At 35.5% G+C, this 22,755-nt stretch overlaps 1 protein-coding gene across 14 annotated transcripts in view; it reads left to right on the top strand.

Moving 5' to 3' along the window:
• DMD (dystrophin) overlaps positions 1-22,755 on the top strand; it is a 2,269,491-nt gene that overhangs the window by 820,336 nt on the left and 1,426,400 nt on the right. For all 14 annotated transcript variants that reach the window (XM_050777140.1, XM_050777144.1, XM_050777148.1 and 11 more), the window contains one exon: positions 16,002-16,089. In XM_050777140.1, coding sequence (XP_050633097.1) covers positions 16,002-16,089 — 88 coding nt within the window. The remainder of the gene's footprint in view (positions 1-16,001; positions 16,090-22,755) is intronic.

Raw genomic sequence — 22,755 nt, 5'->3', positions numbered from 1 at the left:
TAAAAGAATTTCTAACAGGCAGAGTAAATACAATACGCAAGCTAAAAAGCAGTGATTATGAATGAAAAGTAATTCTATCCATGGGAAGGTCACATCTAAATGTGTACATTAGCTCTGCTTTTTCTTTCTAGGATTCAAATCCTGAAGTTCAAAATCTATTGTATTTTTACAAATACAACATTACCTCAGTTACAAGCTAATGTTTGCTGTTGGGGTTGGAACTTTTGGAGAAAAACAAATATATATATATATATTCTGGAAAAAAATCTATATTTAGGCTGCTTGAAAAAGGGGAGACAATTTCATCACCAGTTCTTCTTAGAGTTAACTATTTATAAATTGGAAAGTTATTTTAAATTATTTATTAACTTTATAAGACATGTTGTCAGCATTATAATAGACTATTCTAAACAGTTTCAAGAAATGAGAAATATGATTATATTACTAATGTTTGAGTTTTAAAATTAAACTGAAAGATAATATGTAATTGTAGAAAATTGGCAAAATGTCTTTTTTCAAGTTTACTTCTTTGAAGGTATATTGTTTGCTATGATTTTTGAGGGAAATTATCTGAGTAGTAGAACACTAATTAGAGAACATTAAACTCTGATTTTCAAAGTTCGTGTCACATATTTGACCACAGAAAATATGAATCACCTTTGGCATTTTATCAACTAATTAAAAATGTTTATTGATTTGATTCTTATAGGTTTCTGTCTGATAGTCTGTTTCTTTATCTTAAAACAGCTTTGATCAGGCAGGAAAATTGAGTTCCAGTATTTCAGGAATATAAATCATAAAAGTTCGTGTTACATGGTTGCCTTTGAACGATTTGCATTTTATCAATAGTGGGAGCATGACAGACTAAAAGTGCTCAAAAATGTACAATATTTTATAACTGGTTTTCTGATACCTTGTGAGTCCCCTTTATCGCCCTGAACTCTCATTTTCTGAAATAACAACATCGTTCTTAATTGCCTACTGAAATAGGACATGAAATGATTTACCTTGATGTTTCCCTCAGGCTCAATATAATGTATATGTATTAAAAATCCTCAAGAGAAATACATAGTAATGATGGAGGATATTCAGTTTAGGTATACATTAATTTTCTTACTATATCACCTGTCAGTTTATATAGGTTATTTTGAACTCATGGCAGGCTCGTGTCACGAACTTGAGTGGTATTAATAAAAATGGCTAAATATTACCAACTCTTTCTTTTTCCACTTGATTTCTTCATTTACTCCTTTCAAATGCTTTTAGTCAATTAGCATATCATAGGCCATTATCAGTTCAATTTCACATATTTTAAAAAATGGAACTTTTAAACCTAAGCATAATTTTTTTCCTTGTATATTCGCCATGTGTTTTATTCATATAATTAACAAAATGCACTTATTTAAAAGCTGATTTCTAGGGAAACTTCCTAATCAAAATGGCCCTGGACCACAAATATTGACATTGTCTGGGAGCTTGTCAGAAATATAGAATCTCAGAACTAGTAAATCAAAATTTGCCTTTGAACATTTTCCAGGAGCGAAGCCTATGCACATAAAGGCTTGAGAATCAATATTCTAGGACACAATCTTGGGCTTTACCTAGCGGTTCCCTCTCACATTCTTTTAATGTCACCACAGTTCAGACTTTTTAGCTGAATTAACAGATTCTAACTACTCAAATTACTTCAGTGAGCACATGGTAACGTAAATTGGTAATAAAAAAATGGCCTTCTCTGATCGCAAGGGGGTTTGATAAGGTGTCTGAAAATCTGGAGCTTGTACCAGTTTCTCTTGAAAACCTGCCTATCAAGTCGTTATGGTCATCTGGTTTTGGGCTCTTCATGGGATCTACATTTGATTACACTCTTTCGGAATCAACTTTTTACTAACTCCCGCTGGAAATCATCAAGCCAGTTAATTCTTCCATTTTCTCCTATCTCTGTTATCTGTGTTTACTACCCAGAGTATATGTACCTCGAGTCTATCTTTTCTTCTATCTTTCTCTCTATGCTCTTTTGCACTTTCTTGTCCTTGCTTCACTTCCTGTGCTTTCCTACACTCTCTCACTCGGCAGGCTCAAACCCTTTTTCCAGACAAGACTTCTGTCCTGTGTACTTATTCTACTCATACATGGAAACCACTTTTACCCTCAAAAACAGCACTGTGACTCATCCCTCTTTTGTACCCCCACTACTTTAGAATGACTGACTCCCTCACCTAACAGAGACAATTCCAAAGATACTGCTCTCTTGATGTAAAAATACCTCTTTCCTTGCAGTTAATGACTTCTGGCCATCTATTATCTACCATTTTATCATATTTTCTCATTGAAGACTTTGGCACTAGGTTAGTAGACTTTTTCACCCAAGTTGTTCTTTCATTCTTAGTCATTTCAGCATCCCTGTGGGCTCTCCTGCTATTGCTAAAAGCTTCTGTTTCTCTCATCTCCTCAATTCAGCTACCTGCTGTCGTGATTATACGTAGATGTTGTCATTGTCAGGCATTACTCCATTTCTTTAATAACATATTTTAACAAAACCAGCAGTTCTTCATAAGCTTTCCGTTCATCCTAAGTATATTTTCTCCTTAGTTTCTCTCAACAATTATTTCAAGCTTTGTGGGGTACCTAAACTTTCCCCGTCATTCACAGTAAATGACTTCATCTCCTACTTTAGTCAAAATAATATTTCTCAGATTGTGGGTATTTGTGCTCATTGTCTCTCTCTCTCTCTCTTTTTTTTCCCACCTGCCTTGGTGGAAGAGGCTAGGCTTCACCTGGTTGAGGTTCATCTCTGTGTGTATGTTCTCAGCAGCATCCCTGACTGTGTATTAAGCCACCTGCTTCCATTCAGCTGTATATCCAGATTGTCAAAAATCTATGTCCCGGTTCTTTATCATCAGCCTTTAAACTGGTTGTGTTTTCATCTTTAAGAAAGTGTCCTCGCCTGTAAACACACATGTGAATATACGTGCCTTATCTTACTCAGTCCCTCTGTAGAACTAGAACCTATTAACCTCTTTGCCCTCATGAAATTCTTTCCTCATTTGGCTTATGGGATACTGCTTTCTCCTGATTAATTCTTTCACATTTTTGTCCATTTGTTCCAATTCAGTTTTTCTTTAATATTGGTATTCTTCACAGTCCTTGTTTTTCTTCTCTGGATATCCTCATTCATTCCCATTCAAATAGTATCTATTTTCGAATGAACCCTCCCCCAGTATGTATCTTTAGTTCACACCTCTTTCTTAAAACCTCTTTCTTAAAACCCCTTGTGGAAGACAGTGTGGTGATTCCTCAAGGATCTAGAACTAGAAATACCGTTTGACCCAGCCATCCCATTACTGGGGATATACCCAAAGGATTATAAGTCATGCTGCTATAAAGACACATGCACACATATGTTTATTGCAGCACTATTCACAATAGCAAAGACTTGGAATCAACCCAAATGTCCATCAGTGACAGACTGGATTAAGAAAATGTGGCACATATACACCATGGAATACTATGCAGCCATAAAAAGGATGAGTTTGTGTCCTTTGTAGGGACATGGATACAGCTGGAAACCATCATTCTCAGCAAACTATCACAAGAACAGAAAACCAAATACCGCATGTTCTCACTCATAGGTGGGAATTGAACAATGAGATCACTTGAACACAGGAAGGGGAACATCACACACCGGTCCTTCACTGGGGAGGGGGAAGTGGGGAGGGATAGCATTAGGAGATATACCTAATGTAAATGACGAGTTAATGGTTGCAGCATATCAACATGGCACATGTATACATATGTAACAAACCTGCACATTGTGCACATGTACCCTAGAACTTAAAGTATAATAATAAAAAAAAGAAAAAAAAAACCGAGGGTGATATATCTGACTGCCTAATAGACAATTTTAATTGATGTTTGCCTGATATCTTAAATCTCATTATTTCCCCAGACCTCCTTTATTCTTTCTCCTTCCTTTCACCCTGCAAACAGCCTAATCCAGAAACCTGAAAGCTAACTGGGTCATCTAGATTTTTTTCTACCATTCACAAGTCCAATCTTTGACAAGTTCAATTAATCCTGCTTCCTTAACAGCTCTTGAAAATGTCCAATTCTCTCTATTCCCATCACCAAAACCCTGATTAAAGCTAATATCATGGTTTACTTCTATTTAAGATGACAATCTCCTAGTTGGTCTTCTCTGCTACTAATGTTATGTTCCTTTAGAAGTTTTCACATCACCTCTGCCAAACCAAACTCATTAAAACATAAGTATGATCTTGTTATGTCTCTGTTTATAATCATTTGAGAAAGATAAAATCAGCTACTGATAGCCAGTAGCTGGCTTGGCACTTCAGTTAGGCTTTGGAACTGCTAGATGCTGCCTTGGTACTTGCAGCTAGTCTGTGATGTTCTCTGGTTGAATATAAACAATTGCTAAGAATGCCAGCATCATTCAGGGACACTCCATGGTTGTGATGAATCAAGATAAAAGCAAGACCACTTTGTAATCATATCTTAATACGGTCAAAAAGAATAGCATTGTCCAAACCACCCCTGATGACCAAATATCCCTCATCTTCTTTAATGTGACACATCATGCTTCTTTACTAAATACAGCTTTAGCCTCTCTGCATTCCTTCTGCCATGTAGATAAAAATTTTAGGACACTCAACATAGAATTACCCTACTTCCTTACAACATCCAATCAAAACAAAGCCCCACTTCCTTGATGCCCCCTATCACGTAACACAAGCCCACATCTTAAAATAAGCTTTTTCTAACATACTCTTTTTTTTTTTTTTTGAGACGGAGTCTCGCTCTGTAGCCCAGGCTGGAGTGCAGTGGCCGGATCTCAGCTCACTGCAAGCTCCGCCTCCCGGGTTCACGCCATTCTCCGGCCTCAGCCTCCCGAGTAGCTGGGACTACAGGCGCCCGCCACCTCGCCCGGCTAGATTTTTTGTATTTCTTAGTAGAGACGGGGTTTCACCGTGTTAGCCAGGATGGTCTCGATCTCCCGACCTCGTGATCCGCCCATCTCGGCCTCCCAAAGTGCTGGGATTACAGGCTTGAGCCACCGCGCCCGGCCCAACATACTCTTAGAGACAACCCCATAGTTCCCTGTGATGCTCTGTCTCTCTCGTTGCAGCATGTAAATCAGGTTAACTTTGATAATCTACAAATATGTTCCCAGTTGTCTTTGTGTGAAAAGTGTTGACAAAGTCAGTGTCTTCATATTGCTCTCATAAAGCCTGCAGTGATCTAATTTTTGTTTACTTATGCAAACTAATTTTTAGTCATTTTCACTTCATTTCCATTGTTGATTTCCAGAAATCAGGACTTGAACATGAAATGGCTTTTTTGGTTTTATGTGTGTGTTTGGTTTTTAGTGTCCCCATGCCTAACACATAACCCAATAAATATTTAACTCTATGGGTATGTGATTTTTTTTCAGCTCTGCAGTCACATTTAAGACAGGACCTATTACCAATATGCAGGATAGAACAACTTCTGAATAAACATTTGAGTGAATAAGTTACTTTTCAGTCAAAGGGTAAAACTTCATTATAGAATGTTAAATGAGTAGATTCTTAGTTACCTCTAATATCAGAGTAGGACTGATAGAGATCCATAACTTATTTTCATAATGTTAGAGAAGATACAGAAAGAGGAGGCTTTTAAGAGGTGCTAATAAAGGAGGAGGAACAGAGGTCTGAATCAACTTATTGAGGAATTTGTGAATCTCCCTGTTCCTTTGCTTAAAATTATTTTACTTTTGTTCCTTTTATTGAATATTATACAACTTAATTGCCTTTTATTTTGCATTTAAGTTACCCATTTTAGAATTTATAATTCTTCATGATCTGTAAGAATTTTCATGAGCCCATATTATATTTTATAATTAATCACTCATTTCTGATATGTGGATTTACTGATACCTTTTTTAGCTTCTATATACTTTACTTGAAATTATGTGTACTAAATATTTTAGAATCTGAGTAGTGGCTTCTAAACATATGTTAAGCATATATTGAGTAAAGTATTTAGTATTCTATATGTTAATAACATAATTTAAAAATTATGTGTTATAAAATATTTATCCTTTTATGATTAAAAATATATTTATATGCATGTAGACATGTATATGATAAACAGCTCTACAGAAAAACACACAGAAAAGCTGGATGACTTCATGAGGAAGAAATTTAAGAGAAAGATAATATTGTCAAGGGCAAAGGTATTTTTATGAACAAGGTACTTTCAAGGAGATAATTGTAGTCGTTATCAGTACTGAATGCTGTAAGAAGCATTTTTCCTAACAAGAAGAAAATTAATGACTTTCACAAAATAGCTTTTTGTACAGTAGTGAGGACTGAACTCTGACTGTAGATATTTGGACTAATATTGAAATATAGAAATATTGAAATCTTCATTGAAGATGAAATATATAAAAGAAAATGAAGACCATGGTTGAAGAGTATTCAGATGATACCCTTGGTCTTGAAAATAAGGGAAAGAGGTATATACACAGTACGTATGTGTACATACATGTACATACACACATACAGGAGGTGGAATATCAGAGCCATGAAATAAAAAGAGAGAGTTAAGATTCTACCAAGTTTTGTCTCATGGATTGCATATGGTACTCTTTCTTTTCTACTTAGATAATGGTTTATTACCATTGTCAGGACTTGAGCTGAAGAAAAGGTGGATGTGCCCAACTCCCAATCTAATATGCTGTTTCTAGAATACTTTGATGTAATCCATCCCTCCTTTACTGAGTTTGCAGCATGTATCCCCATGGACTGGTTTTATAGCCACTTTATGTAGAGCTATTAGAGTTTGTTAGGAATTTACACTTTAAGAGAGCATTGTGGGTAAGGGGAGAGACCATAATATTGTATATGGAGGCATTAAGCTAAAATAGAGCTCGCCTTATTATGTATCTACAATGTACCAGCAACTTTCATGGAGACTTGAGATAGAGTAGAGGAGGATATAGATAAGGATACCTGACCTTATATAGTTTACATTCTAGTGGGAAAGATGGAAATGAAGCAAGACTAATATGTAAATCATATGGAATATTAGTGATAAGTTCCAAGGAGTAGAATAAAATGAGAGTTAGAGTATGTATGTGTGTAGACAGAGTGGCACTAAAAGGCCTAGCTGAAAAAGTGGCATTTGGTGGGGAAAAATGTCCAAATGTCTAATTTAGGGCCATTTTCGGCATGGGGAAAAATAAATGCACAGCCGTGTAACAGGAGCATGCCTGTAGCATCAGGGAACAGCTAAGCGTGTGTCTGCAGCAGAAAAGCAAGGTATTTAGTAGCACAAGAATTCAGAAAGGTTAAGGAAGTAATTAAGATCAGACCATGGTAAGGACTTGAGCTTTTACTCAGTTGTCAGCGAGTCGAACTGAATCCTGTTGTCTCTGTCTGCCGTGTTGATAATATATAATCAGAGAACAAAGGTTGAAATATAAAGACCTTTAGTATCCTATTTTGAAACATTCATACCCCTCAGAGATGATGGGGTACTTTTTCTAATGTGGTAATAGTGAGCACCATAATAACTCACTTTCTGGATATGTTTTGAGGTTAGAGCCAACAGGACTTTCTGATGGATTGAATGTGAGACTTGAGAGAAAGAGAGGAGCGGACGATTCTGTTTTTGGCCTAAACAAAGGAAAATATAGATTGAGGCCTAGGACACTCCAAAGTGAGAGTTCAGGGACATGATTAGGAACCTGCAAAGGAGATTGAGTAAAGGTGACCTCTGAAGTTGGAGGAGAACTCTGTGTTCAAGTAGTACATGAAGCCGAATTAGCAAATACTTCTAAGAAGAAAAAGGAATCCACTGAATCAAATCATGGTGATAGGTAAAGTAAGGACTGAACATCAGTCATTGAATGTAGTACTTTGGGGGCCAATGGTGAGACTGATAAGAGCAGTTTAGATGGGACTGAGTAAGAGAATAGATGTGAGAGCCAGTTTTTGTTTTTGTTTTGAACCAGTTTTTACTTTCCAAGCTAGACCCGTGAAAGGCCTGTATTCCTCCTTGATACACAACCATTTAAAATGAGGACAGTTATCTTCCTTTTTCAGCAAAATATTTCTCTTTAGATTTTGTTTTTGTTTTTTGTGCTTTTCTGTGCTTTTTAATGTATATTTCTGTGAGTAAATGGGAGACGGTAGAAATTTTAGGAACTATTGATCCAACCTACCTTAAAACAGAAGTTCATGTATTTCATTTGAGGACAAATGTATGGGTGGCCAGATCCCAGGAGAAATGGAGATTTTCAGTGATGTTTATTTAGTCAACTTTTTTTTTTAAACACTTTTTATGTGTGGTTATTTGGACATTTCCATGAACAAGGTACTCTGATCATCTCGTGTGTCAAAAATGTTTCCGTGGCCAGGTGTGGTGGCTCACGCCTGTAATCCCAGCACTTTGGGAGGCCGAGGCAGGCGGATCACGAGGTCAGGAGATCGAGACTATCCTGGCTAACACGGTGAAACCCCGTCTCTACTAAAAATACAAAAAATTAGCTGGGCGTGGTGGCGGGTGCTTGTAGTCCCAGCTACTTGGGAGGCTGAGTCAGGAGAATGGCGTGAACCCGGGAGGCGGAGCTTGCAGTGAACTGAGACTGCCCCACTGCCCTCCTGCCTGGGCGACAGAGCGAGACTCCGTCTCAAAAAAAAAAAAAAAAAGTTTCCTAAACTTCTTTTTAAGATTATTGAGGTTACCTTTAACTAGAATGAGCCCATATTTCAGTTTGTCTGGTATAGTCTTAGCTTATGTCAAATCACTTGGCTCAGGTTAATTATTCCTAGCTCCCCATTTTACTATAAAAATGATCTCATTTTCGGAAATAAAGAGCCTCCTTTAATCTCCTCGGAAGTCCCATGTCGTAGGTATCTTTATTGCTGTTTTACATAGAAAATATTGAGGTTCAGAAAGGTTGAAGTACTTTATTAAGGTCAGATGGTAAGCAGTAGAGACAGAACTGGAAACAGCAGAGCAAAAAAGGGTGACTGCAAGCCTTGTTACAGTACCTTCTTTAACGTCTCTTTATTACACTAAATTTTATTATTTTTAATCAACTGTCTACAGCTGTGTCTGAAATGAAATGTTTTCTGGACTCTTCATTGTCTCGTTCACACTCTTCAAGGCACACTTGTGTGCATATTCCTCTTCACTTTGCAATGTTCCTCTCGAAAGAAATGTGCCCTAACAGAACCCAGATATCTTCTAAACATTGACAAATATGCAGATGCCATTGACCGCTTCTTTCTGGGGTCTATGTCTCGCTTTATGCATCAGTTATTCAGTTTATTTGAGCTGTATACAGAGTTGGTAATCAGCCCATAGACTGTCAGAGTCCATTCTGAGTGACCCAGCATTCCTTCTGATACCTTGTTGCCCATGCTGAATTAATAGTTAAATAACTTGAACATCCCTAATACATCCAAACTATAAGCTCTGTTTGCTGTGATATATATTCTGATATGCTCACACCTTTTTGACTAATATCCATTGAAATACCCCTAGCAACAGCAGAGTATGTCTGAAAGAAAGCTGAAATTCAAAGTAGAAGAGCAGGGTTCTAATATTGAATCGAAAACTTCCTAATATGATGACCTTTGATACATGATTTAATCTTATTGATGCTCAATTTTCTTTTGTAAAAAATGGTATACAATAATGCTGATTTCTTCTTTCTTACAATTATTATGACATACATATGGAAATTATGTACGTAAACTGTAATTTGGTAGTATAAAGAATCTCATTTTTAATGTGGCTCTTGCATTGTTTTCAAAATTTTCACAGACCTCTGTGCATCACTTCCCTCCTCTGTCAAAATGGGAAAGTAATAGTATCTACTTTATAGATTATTGTTTTTGTTGTAGTTGTCGTTGTTGTTACTGTTACTATTTATATTAGAATAACTGGAACAATGTGGCTAACAAGATATTAAAGGTCAAATATGATTCCTGAGATACTGAAATACAAGTTTTGCTCTCTGTTAGTAATATTAATTGATTCCAGTAAGTTGAGAATAAAGAGATTATGATCATAACATTTAGAAGGCTATTGATAGTTTATTTTCAATCTTTATAAAGACCACATAGTGTTCTCATTCTACTTTTTATATCATTTCATGTAAACTAAAGCAAAAGTTCAATGTAGATAAAATAGAAACCCCTCTAATAGGAGAGGGTAACTCAGAGAACATCACTTTAATCAGCTTGTTGTCATTTTTCTTTTATGTGTTGTGTTGTATATATTTTTTCTTTTATCTGTGTGTGTTTTCCTGATTTTCAAATTCTGGACACCCCAAATCCTCCTGTCTTTCTTGATATTTACATTACATATTTACTTAAATGTGCTTATTTTTTCTCCTCTAAGATGCTCAGGGTGCTTTACATATAACATTTACCTTTTAATGGAGAATAAATGTAAGTAGTGAAAAACAAGTATGCCATAAGCTGCTAAGGACAGAGAGCTTAGATCACAAAAATTAAGAAGTTGAGAAAATAGAAATATTGGAGCTTCATCTGGGATCTTACTTTTAACCAGATCTTGTAGCTACTACGTTTTCATGGACTTTTCAGTTCAACCAACAAATTAGAACTATCCATGATTGTCCACATGTTTCTGGAAACAATTCATTACTGTCTTTGTGAAACTGAATTTCAAGACAACTCAGAAGTTTCACCTGCTAATTGGAATGGGATCCTGGGAACATACAATCACAAAATACCACAAACTGTGTGTTTCGAAATTTTCAAGTGGAATCCAAGATATTAAAAAGTGTCTGTCACTTTCAGTTTCTTAACTAATTAGATGAAACTGAGTTTTCATTTGTTGCCCTTCACAGCATCATGTAAAATGTGTATCTTTCAGCTAAATATAGGTACTTAAGAAAATATAAAAAAAATGTATCACCTTATAGTTTTTTAAAAAAATTTTACTCTTAATTTATTCTCAGTTTTAATTAGTATTTTATATATTACAGCTATTCCTGATGGGAGTTTATTCTGTCAATGATTGGCTTTTTTAGCATTTTGTACTCTTGGTACTGAATCCAATATTCCTAATTCATGAAACCTTTTTTGTGATTTTAATAGACTCTATTTTTAGAGTAATTATAGGTTCACAGCAAAATTGAACAGAAGGTATAAAAATTTCCCATATAACCCTGCTCCCACACACACATACCCTGCTCCACTGTCAGTAGTTTCCACTAGAGTGGGATATTTTTTACAATAGATGAACTTACATTGACACATCATTATCACCTAAAGTTCATAGTTTTTACATTAGCGTTCACTATTGGTGCCACACAGCCTATAAGTTTAAACAACTTTACAATGACATGTATTTACCTTTAGAGTATTATACAGTGTAATTTCACTGCCATAAAAATCCTCAGTACTTTTCCTGTTCATCTACCCATCTCTGCTAATCTCTAGAAACCACTGATTGTTTTGTAGTTTACATAGTTTTACCTTTTCCAGACTATCATATATTCTGAATTGGAATCTAGGGTGCAATCCTGCAGTATATAGCCTTTTCAGATTATCTTCTTTAACTTAGTAACATGCATTTAAGTTCCTCCATGTCTTTTTATGGCTTGATAGCTCATTTTTAAGCACTGAATAATATTCCATTGTCTGGATGTATCACAGTCTATTTATACATTCATCTACTGAAGGACATCTTGATTATTTCCAAGTCTTGGCAAATATAAATAAAGCTACTATAGCATTCATGTGCAGGAATCTGTGTGGATGTATATTTTTGACTCCTTTGGGTAAATGCCTCAGAGCATGATTGCTGGATCATATAGTAGAGTGTTTACTTTTGTAAGAAACCTTCACTGTCTTCCAAAGTGGCTGTACCATTTTGCATTGGTACCAGAAATGAATGAGAGTTCCCATTGCACCATATCCCTGTCAGCTTTTGGTTTTATCAGTGTTCTTGGATTGTGGCCATTCTAATAGGTGTGTAGTGGTATCTCATTGTTGTTTAATTTGTAATTCCCTGGTAACATATGATGTGAAACATATTTTCATTTGCTTATTTGCCATCTGTATACTTCCTTTGGTGAGGTGTCTGTTAAGGTTTTTTGCCCATGTTTTATTTTTATTTTATTTTATTTTATTTTTTATTTTTATTTATTTATTTTTTTTTTTGAGACGGAGTCTCGCTTTGTAGCCCAGGCTGGAGTGCAGTGGCGCGATCTCGGCTCACTGCAAGCTCCGCCTCCCGGGTTTACGCCATTCTCCTGCCTCAGCCTCCCGAGTAGCTGGGACTACAGGCGCCTGCCACCACGCCCGGCTAATTTTTTTTTTTTTTGTATTTTTAGTAGAGACGGGGTTTCACCGTGGTCTCGATCTCCTGACCTTGTGATCCGCCCGCCTCGGCCTCCCGAAGTGCTGGGATTACAGGCGTGAGCCACTGCGCCCGGCCTGCCCATGTTTTAATTTGTTTGTTTTTGTTACTGAGTTTTAGGAGTTCTTTGTGTATTTCGGATAAGAATTCTTTACTAGATATGTCTTTTGTAAATATTTTCTTTGAGTCTGTGGCTTTTCTTTTCCTTCTCTTGGCAGCTTCTTTCACAGAGCAGAACATTTTAATTAAGTAGTATTCAACTTATTATTTCTTTCTTTTATGGATCATCTCTTTGGTGGTGTACCTAAAAAGCTGTCAACAAACTGAGTCATTTCTATTTTCTCCTAAGCTATCTGCTAGGAGTTTTATAGTTTGACGTTTTACTCTAGAGTCTCTGATTGATTCATTTTTAATTAATTTTATGAATTATATGAATACCACAGTTACTTTCAAGCAGCTACACAAATTTCTAAATTCAGTGGAAACATTGCATTTATTTTTGGTATGTTTAATTTTCATTTTTATTTTTTATAATTTCAACTTTTGTTTTAGATTCAAGAGTAAATGTGCAGGTTTGTTACATGGGTATATTGTGTGACACTGAGATTTGGTGCTAAACATAGTATCCAATAGCTAGTTTTTTGGCCCTTTTCCCGTCACTTCCTCCCCACTCTAGTAGCCCCCAGTGTTTCTTGTTCCCATCTTTATATCCATGTGTACCCAAGAAAACATGGTTTTTAACCGTAATGCTGTGTTCCACAAAAATATATGTTGATGTTATTTTATTTTATTTTATTTTATTTATTTTTGAGACAGTCTTATTCTCTTGCCCAGGCTGGAGTGCAGAGGTGTAATCTCGGCTCACTGCAACCTTCGCCTCCCGGGTTCAAGCAATTTTCCTGCCTCAGCCTCCACAGTAGCTGGGATTACCGGTGCCTGCCACCATGCCTGGCTAATTATTTACGTATTTTTAGTAGAGAAAGAGTTTCACCATGTTGACCAGGCTGGTCTTGAACTCCTGACCTCAGGTGATCCACCCACGTTGACCTCCCAAAGTGCTGGGATTACAGGTGTGAGCCACCGCGCCCATGTTATCATTTTTACAAACATATTCAGTGTTGAAATTTTAAAGTGAATTTGTGATAAAATTCACAATAATGTCAGATATTTCACCATCAAGAGTATAAACTTCAAATGAAGTTGATCCAGTGAATAACATGAAAATAAATAAATTGGAATTAAATAATTGGAATTAAAAGAAGGGTATAAGGTTTATGTCTAGATAAACTTTTTTGCATGTAGATGTTACATTGTTCAGGGCCATTTGTTGAAAGACTTTTTCTCCACTGCATTGCCTTTGTTTCTTTGTCAAAAATCAATTGATTATATTCACGTGCATCTATTTCTGAGCTTTCTATTCTGTTCCATTGATTTACCTGTCTGTTCTTTTGCCAATATTACTCTGTCTTGATTACTGCAGTTTGTATGAAGCCTTGAAGTCAGATATTGTCAGGTCTCCCACTTACGAAACTCTTTAAAATAAATTAAAAAAACAAAACAAAACAAAAAAAACCCTTATTCAGGCCAGGCATGGTGGCTCACGCCTATAATCTCCCCTGCTCCGCCCCAAGCACTGAGGTGGGCAGATCACGAGGTCAGCAGTTCGAGGCCAGCCTGGCCAACATGGTGAAACCCTGTCTCTTCTAAAAATACAAAAATTAGCTGGGTGTGGTGATGCACGTCTATAATCCTAGCTACTCAGGAGGCTGAGGCAGGATAATTGCTTGAACCCGGGAGGCAGAGGTTGCAGTGAGCTGAGATCATGCCGCTGCACTCCAACCTGGGCGACAAAGCAAGACTCTGTCTCAAAGAAAAACAAAAACAAAAAACCTTACATTTGTGGCTATTTCTTTAAATTAGGGAGTCTTTTCAGATATGTAAAAATATATGGATTATTGTATAAGCATTTCCATAATTTAATGTGCTTGGTAAATAGTCTTGTCTAGATGATTACTTTTTCTTTGAAACTGTTTCTGATATTGCCATATTATATGAAAGAGTTTCCGTCTGTCGCCCAGCCTGGAGTACAGTGGCACAATCATAGTTCATTGAAACCTAATGAGACTACTGTGCTCAAGCAGTCCTTCTGCCTCAGATTCCTGAGTAGCTGGGACTACAGGCTCATGCCACCATGCCTGACTAATTTTTTAAAATTGCTTTTTTTAGAGATGGAGGTCCTTCTATTTTGCCTAGGCTGATCTCAAACCCCTGGCCTCAAGCATTCCTCCCGCCCAGGTCTTCTGAGTAGCTGGGATTACAGGCCTATCTTAACCATTTGCTTTTAAAGGAATGCATTAGATCTGCACTGTACAATTACAGTTAACACTGGTCACGTGTAACTTTTATATTTTAAATTAATTAAATAAAATTAGATTACATTACATTTTTATTTTTTTCAGTCACACTGACCACCTTTCACGTGCTCAGTACCCACACGTGGTTATTGGCTATCATATTGGATGACACAGATATAGATCATTTCCATCCTTGCACAAATTTCTACTCAACAGTGCTGCAGACTGTGCATGTATCTATTACTTACCCTCCCCTCTGTACTCCAATATTATACCTGGAAATACTTTTTTTAATGCCTGTGGATATAAATAAAGTCTTAAAAAGTAGCCTCATGTAGAATAACCTTCTGCCTCAAATTCAGGAGAAATCTTTGTTATAATACTATTGTTAAGTCACAGGTGTGTTGTTCTTACTGTATTTTAATTGCATTATAGTTGTTTGAATAGTTATGTTTTAGGACATATACATTGTTATAGTCACATCTTCTTGATGTTTATAGTAATGTAGTTCTACTCTACCATGGTTTAAAATTTATGTCTCCATAGGAATATTATTAGCTAAGCTCAGTAGTATGAAATGTTGGTTACTGTTAACTGAAATAATTTTGTATTTGTTGTTCAAAATTTAACTCTTAGGAGAAATAGAGGAATTTAGAAAGCTTTTTGAAACTCAATCTAGTCTTCCTTGGAAATAGGAGTACTATGATTATTTTTGAAAGAAAAATTAGCCTACAGGCTTGTATTTAAATATGTATATATATATTATATATTTCTGCTAAATTATTTATGATAGTTTATTTTTTCCATTTTATATACATACTGGATTCTCAATTTGATTTTTAATACTGCCCATATACTTATTAGGAGTAATTTCAATGGTGTATTTTTACAAGATAAATTTCATGTTAGTTATGTGACACTTTATCTTTCATTGTTATGAATTGCCTTTTTACTTTTTGCAGTCTCATATTGAAATGTATCAGAAACTATAATGTAAAAAAAAGTTGGGTAGAAATCTTATCATTAAAAGTTGCAGCAAGTCATGAAAACGGCTCATGCTTTTATTGCTGTTTTGATGTTTTTGATGGCAAAAGTATTGAGAAAAAAAAAAGTCTTTAGATTCTCATGAGAAGCTGACAGAGTGAAATATCTTAAGGATTGAAAGGGGAAGTGGAAGTTATAATTATTGTGTAGATTCACAATCCTTGTATTGAATTACTCACCTTTGCTATCATGCTGCAGGCCATAGAGCGAGAAAAAGCCGAGAAGTTCAGAAAACTGCAAGATGCCAGCAGATCAGCTCAGGTCCTGGTGGAACAGATGGTGAACGGTAATTACACAAGTTGATTTAGATAATCTTCTTAGGGATTTGATAAACACATAGGTTCATATTTATCAGTTGAATTATATCAGACAAGCACTTCTTGAATGCAAATTTAAATTAAAAGAGTTCATATGTTTGTATTATTCTTTTTTTAATGCTAAGCAAATTATTAGGAGAAATTCAACTTTGAGTCAATTGGAAGAAAATGGGAAGTGGTAGAATATTTGATCAATCTGTTGCAGAGAAATAAACTTTAATGCAAATCCTGCTAGCATTTGTCCAAATAATTTAAGAAAATAAGGTTTACAGAAATTTGAAAACATTAATAGTCATGTTATATATGTAAAACTGATCATCCGATTTTAAATCATTTTTGCAATATGTTTTTCCAAACAGACAAAAATTAGATGGAATGTTTTACCATCATTCCTGTTTTCTAATAATATATGTGACATTTTCTGTGTTACTTTTTATCACTTTCTCTCATTTAAAAAATATCTTCGGGATAACCTTTACTTTAACTTTTTTGGAGTGGGATAAAAGCACAAAGCTAGCAAAACTTTTGTCTTTTTCAAGAATAAATTAAAATTAATCTTTGCTAATACTCAGTGCCTCAAAAGCTATGTGTACCAAATATGTCATTGACATGATGTGTAAACAACCTTCTTTCAATTTATCATTGCTTATACTACTATATTTCCAGATAAAATTTCATGAAAATCAGGGATAATGCTATTTCCAAATAAGACTATTTTTCATTTTGTGGGAGATGTTTACAAGAACATCATAAATAAATATAACAAATGTTTTTGTTGTGCATGTCACCTTTTTCCAGGATCTGCCTGCATTTTGGGGTGTAAATCCCGTGTGTAAGTTATTTTTTGCCTTAATTGTAAATTTGCATTAAAAAGTTCAGTGGTCTTCCTAGAAAATCAGTTCATTTTCTTCTTCTAACGAGTCCCATGACTGACTATATTTGGTTAAAAATGAAAACAAGCAAACATAACAGCTGAGACTTGAGTGAACAAGTTTAAGAACAGAGAATGAAGGCTGGGCGCGGTGGCTCAAGCCTGTAATCCCAGCACTTTGGGAGGCCGAGACGGGCGAATCACGAGGTCAGGAGATCGAGACCATCCTGGCTAACACGGTGAAACCCCATCTCTACTAAAAAATACAAAAAAAAAAAAAAAAAAAAAAAAAAACTAGCCAGGCGAGGTGGCGGGCGCCTGTAGTCCCAGCTACTCGGGAGGCTGAGGCAGGAGAATGGTGTGAACCCGGGAGGCGGAGCTTGCAGTGAGCCGAGATCCGGCCACTGCACTCCAGCCTGGGTGGCAGAGCGAGACTCCGTCTCAAAAAAAAAAAAAAAAAAGAACAGAGAATGAAAATATCAATAGATTTTTATTTAGATGTATGTTGCTTGGTAATTTTAACTGATGAACTTAACAGCATATTCATGTTAAATAAAATTATGTGATCTAAAAATATCCTCCTAGTTATATAAGTTCCTCCTAGAAACTGTATTATCACTTTTTCATTTTAATAAGCTGATGCAAGAGCTATACTTTAAATGGTCTCATTTCATAATTATATATCAAGCTTACCTCACTTTAGATCATCTGATAACATACACTGAATTAATCAGAAATAATTTAAACGTTTAGAAATTAAGGGTATGATTTTTAATTTTTGGTAAGTAAAACTACATGCAGGATTTAAATGATCATGTGACTAGTGACAATATTAGTTTTCCAGGTTATTTCCCTCATAGTTCTAATTTTTGGAGGCATGTAAAAATCAGGACATATAGTAGTTGCTTAATAAATATTAATTGACCAAATTCTATTTAGCAAAGCAAAATTAAGGCAGTCATGGAGGTAATGACATTGGTAATTTTGGTGTAAAAATAATTAGTAATCCTCCTGAAGGAAAATGCTGACTTTGGCAGATACCAGGGAACACTGGGGGATAGGGGTGTGATTTGAGACATTCCTTTTTGGTTGACTATATTGATCAAATTTTATGCTACTCATTTGTTCTACCAGTAAAGATATGGTCTAACTGATATGTCATTAGGCTCAAGTTTGGGTCATAACTGGGATGACTACTTAAAATGACATAGCTCTGTTTCCCCATTAAATAAAACAATTTACGAAATTACTTTAAAAAAAAGGGCTCAAATATTGTAACTTATCTCTTTGTTCCTTTTTTGTCTTTCAAGGAACAAATTGCATAATATTTATTTTCTGTGTTTGTGCAAATTGTGAGATAAGCTAGACACATATTAAGTGCCTGGAGTATCTCTTCAGGTGTATTTCAGAGGGACTGCTACCCTAAATCATTAATAGCTCCTTTAGCACAGAGCGCAAAACTACAGTTGACTGGTGTAGCTCATGAAGCTGAAAGACAAATGAAGCTTTCTGTAAATGAGGATTCCAAGAATTATTGCATTAAACCTCTTAAATGTATAAGTCCAGAATCGTCCTTCCCAAGCTTAGGCTATGGAGATATAATAAATCTCACAGCAACGTAAGACACATACATTCTTGCCCTTTTTTATAGAAAGGAAAATGAGAGCTGAATCAGTGTACTTCATTTAGGACCTCATGTAAATGACTGTTCCTCTTCACCACGTATAGTTTCCTCAAAAATTAAGATAAATATAATCACTCTTGTATAATACCATATTATTATGCCACTAATAAAAATAGATACATTATAAATATGTGTATATATTTATAAATTTGATGTATGCTGACAGTGAAAACATTTAACATATATTCATAGTGTAAAAATATGTGGAATAGCATAAGCATAGCTGTTATATATTTTTAAAAATTCTGTGAACTATATTTTACATGTATCTATACTGGTACATGCATAGCAAACTGAATTTTCTACTTCAAATAATTTGCCCTGAGATTAAACTACTTTTTAAAAATCTAGAATAATTTTGTAACTCATCAGTTTGCTTTTAGAGTGAAATTCCAAGATGGAAAAAATAATTTCTCACAACTTAAATTTTACTTCAGTTTTGACCTGAAATGGTACATCTGACATATTTCCAAATGATTTTTGTCTGTTTCTAAATATCTATGAAGCAACGAAGATTTAACATCACTTAAGTAATGCAGAAAACAAAATCTATTTGTCCTGAAGGCAATTTCTTGAAGGAATTGAAGACATGTGCCGAGAAGACAGGGTAGGGTGTTAAGGTTGTTGAAAGCATAAAATTTACCATGGTTACAATGTAGAAGCGATCCTCATTTGATGGTGCAAAGTATTGTTAAAAATCAGTTGTATGTCCTGGAAACAATATGTCTAGTAACATATGTACAGTTTTTCAGTGTCACATACAAGTTTTATGATCAATTGGAAGATAATTTTCATTTTGACTATATTTTATCAAATGTGAAGAGTTGCATGCAGAATTTTAAAACAGTTAATTTTAACCATATCATTAATTTTACAGCAATAATTTATATATTAAGAGTTTATAGACAGTAAGAGATTCTTACTAATTTATTTGGAATTTTTAACCAAAGAAAGGAGTTGGCCAAATTGCTTGCCTACTTTAAAACTATACATGGACATTTTCCTTATGGATGTTCCAGTTCTTTTGGTCAGAGTAGAAGTGATCTTTCACGATCATAGACTAAAACGAGAAGCTACTAAAAGGAGAGTGTTAACTAAAAAAAATCACTTTTCTGGCATTTTGGCATGAAATTTTGGTATAATTTTTAACTGATTTATCTCTATCTTAGCTGTATTTTTTTGTTTGAACTAACATTAAAATTAATTTACTGTTCTGTCAACATTAGTTGGTTGGATAAATATGACAGAATATTGGATGGTGCAAAGTACCTCTTTTTACTAAAGACTTTTTTGGATAGCTATAATTTTCATGCAGCTTATCGTCAATATGTAAGATTAGGATCATAACCCTGGTCTCAGGAAGCTGTTAACTTAATGAGGGCAAGTGAAAGGCTAGACCAGGTAGCCAGTGATGTATTTATATATTCTTTTATTTTTTTCTTTTGAGACGGAGTCTTGCTCTGTCGCCCAGGCTGGAGTGCAGTGGCCAGATCTCAGCTCACTGCAAGCTCCGCCTCCTGGGTTCACGCCATTCTCCTGCCTCAGCCTCCCGAGTAGCTGGGACTACAGGCGCCCGCCACCTCGCCCGGCTAGTTTTTTGTATATTTTAGTAGAGACGGGGTTTCACCATGTTAGCCAGGATGGTCTCGATCTCCTGACCTCGTGTTCCACCCGTCTCGGCCTCCCAAAGTGCTGGGATTACAGGCTTGAGCCACCGCGCCCGGCCATATTTATATATTCTTGTAGCTGTGTATATTGAAGAGGGAGTTTCCAAATTCTTCATTTTACTTTTTAAAAAAGATGGGATATAACTTTACTTAAGGTTTACTTTTTCATTTCTTAATTTAAATACAAAATGTTGTAAATAATTTAGAAATTTAGAAAAATTTAGCCATTAAATATAGTAAGTAATCTTTCTAATGCTTTAATAATATCGCTAACTAATAATGGTTTTCTAAGATTTTAATTTGAACAGTCTTTAAATGGATGCTTATCAAGACCAAGGCCTTTCAGTCTATTACTGAGATTGTGGAGTTTTAGGACAACCTAGAACTAAAATAATATACATATGATTATACCTAAACGTATGTCTATTTTTATCTATTTAGGATTAGATGTAATCCTTTCTGTAAAATAATATTCTTGCATGAGTACGTACAGTCTCATCAATCAGGTATAACACAAAAGCCTAGGTTAGATAAACTGGTTTTCCATACTAATACTGAAATTAGCAAAATATGGTCATATCACAACATTTATTTGAAAACATATTTAGGCATAGCTCAGGTTCTCATTCTTTAGTCTGTAAGATGCTTTCACCATAATTTCTGGAGGAGATACTATAATTATCTAATAAGGTTAGTTGTGTTTTCTACATTAAATTGTGGTTCATTTTCAATTTCTATTTGTAGTTTTCTGTGTGTTAATTAAGAGTCTAAAGACAATCACATTAAGGACATGTTTAAATAAAAGTGGTAATTATTAGTATATTAGACTAAAGAACATCTCAAAACTATCATTCCCTCAGTGCTAGATTATAGTGTTTAAGGTGATACCTAATAATAAGTATGCTAACTGTTGTAATTAAATGGCACAGAATAACACTGACGAGGGCTCTTCTTATCTATAACATTAACCAAGTAACTGTCTTTTATTTCTTGTATTTTGGTTCATAGCTTATTAGATAATTTCACATGAATTATGTTTTTTGAGGTAGGCAACCACGTTTTGTCAGATGGGCGAGAGTTTGGCTCATCTCAAAGCTAAAACCCTCATGATCACTGGAAAGGTTTTCAGTAACAGCAGCTCTTCTAATCATATATTTTAAGGGCAAGACATATTGCAAATAGTCTGTATACAAATGTGGCTTGGAGATTGTACCATTTGTAGTAACCTAGCCCCTCCATCATGAATGAGTAGCCTTTCACAGTTGCATATATATTTCCTCTTCTCTTATTCCTTCCTCAGTACTGGGTAGTTTGATTTATATTTCTTCTTTCTCCACATGACACTTAGTATAATGCTCTACACAGAGTTCACATTCAATAAATGTTGTTAATTGACAGGCACATTTTTCTTGGTTTAACTCTGATCTCCAAAAGGCAGAGCCTCTGTGGGTGTGTGTGCGCACGGCGTGCACGTGCGGGTGAACTTCCATGTGCAGACGTGTGTGTGTCCATGTGTGTGAAAGGAAGAGACTGTTCTTGTCACTGTTGTTGTAGGAAATGAGTGGCAAAAACAAATATGAGTAGAAATCTGACTTTTTTCTAATTTTATGATGTTTGAACATAAAAAAAGCCAAAGGGCTATATTAGTAAAATTTATATTGCCCTCACTAGGGCTATTTCTTTCATATATACCATTAATTTTTTTTTTTTTTTTTTTTTTTTTGAGACAGAGTCTCGCTCTGTCACCCAGGCTGGAGTGCAGTGGCCGGATCTCAGCTCACTACAAGCTCTGCCTCCCAGCTTTACGCCATTCTCCTGCCTCAGCCTCCCAAATAGCTGGGACTACAGGCGCCCACCACCTCGCCCGGCTAGTTTTTTGTATTTTTAGTAGAGACGGGGTTTCACCGTGTTAGCCAGGCTGGTCTCGATCTCCTGACCTCGTGATCCGCCCGTCTTGGCCTCCCAAAGTGCTGGGATTACAGGCTTGAGCCACCGTGCCCGGCCTATACCATTAATTTTTAAAAGCTATTACTTTAAGTCAGTGTGGTCACAGAAGCCTCTAAAATTTAGCCTCAGAACTTGTCTTCAAGGGTTTTGAATATATCTCTATTACATTTTAGGCTATTATATTGAATGCCGAATGAACTTGTAATTACCCTCACTTAAAGTGCAACAAAAATAGGAGACTGTTTATTAGCAGCTTTATTTCAAGTTTCTATTCCAAATATTCTTTTAATTCAAGAGCTCTGGAAACACTGGTCTTGCATTATTCTACCCTGGCTTCATGGCTAATGATGAATATAGTTGATGAGAAATACTTCACTTTAAGTGGCAGTTCTGAAGTACTTGCATGGAAGGTGGTGCACAATTAAAATTATTCTAACAGTCTGTTATGCACTGTACACAAGTAATA

Source organism: Macaca thibetana, chromosome X (genome assembly GCF_024542745.1).
Source record: "Macaca thibetana thibetana isolate TM-01 chromosome X, ASM2454274v1, whole genome shotgun sequence".
NCBI lineage: Eukaryota > Metazoa > Chordata > Mammalia > Primates > Cercopithecidae > Macaca > Macaca thibetana.
Note: the sequence above shows the minus strand (reverse complement) of the source record. Positions and strands in the feature narration are given on the sequence as shown.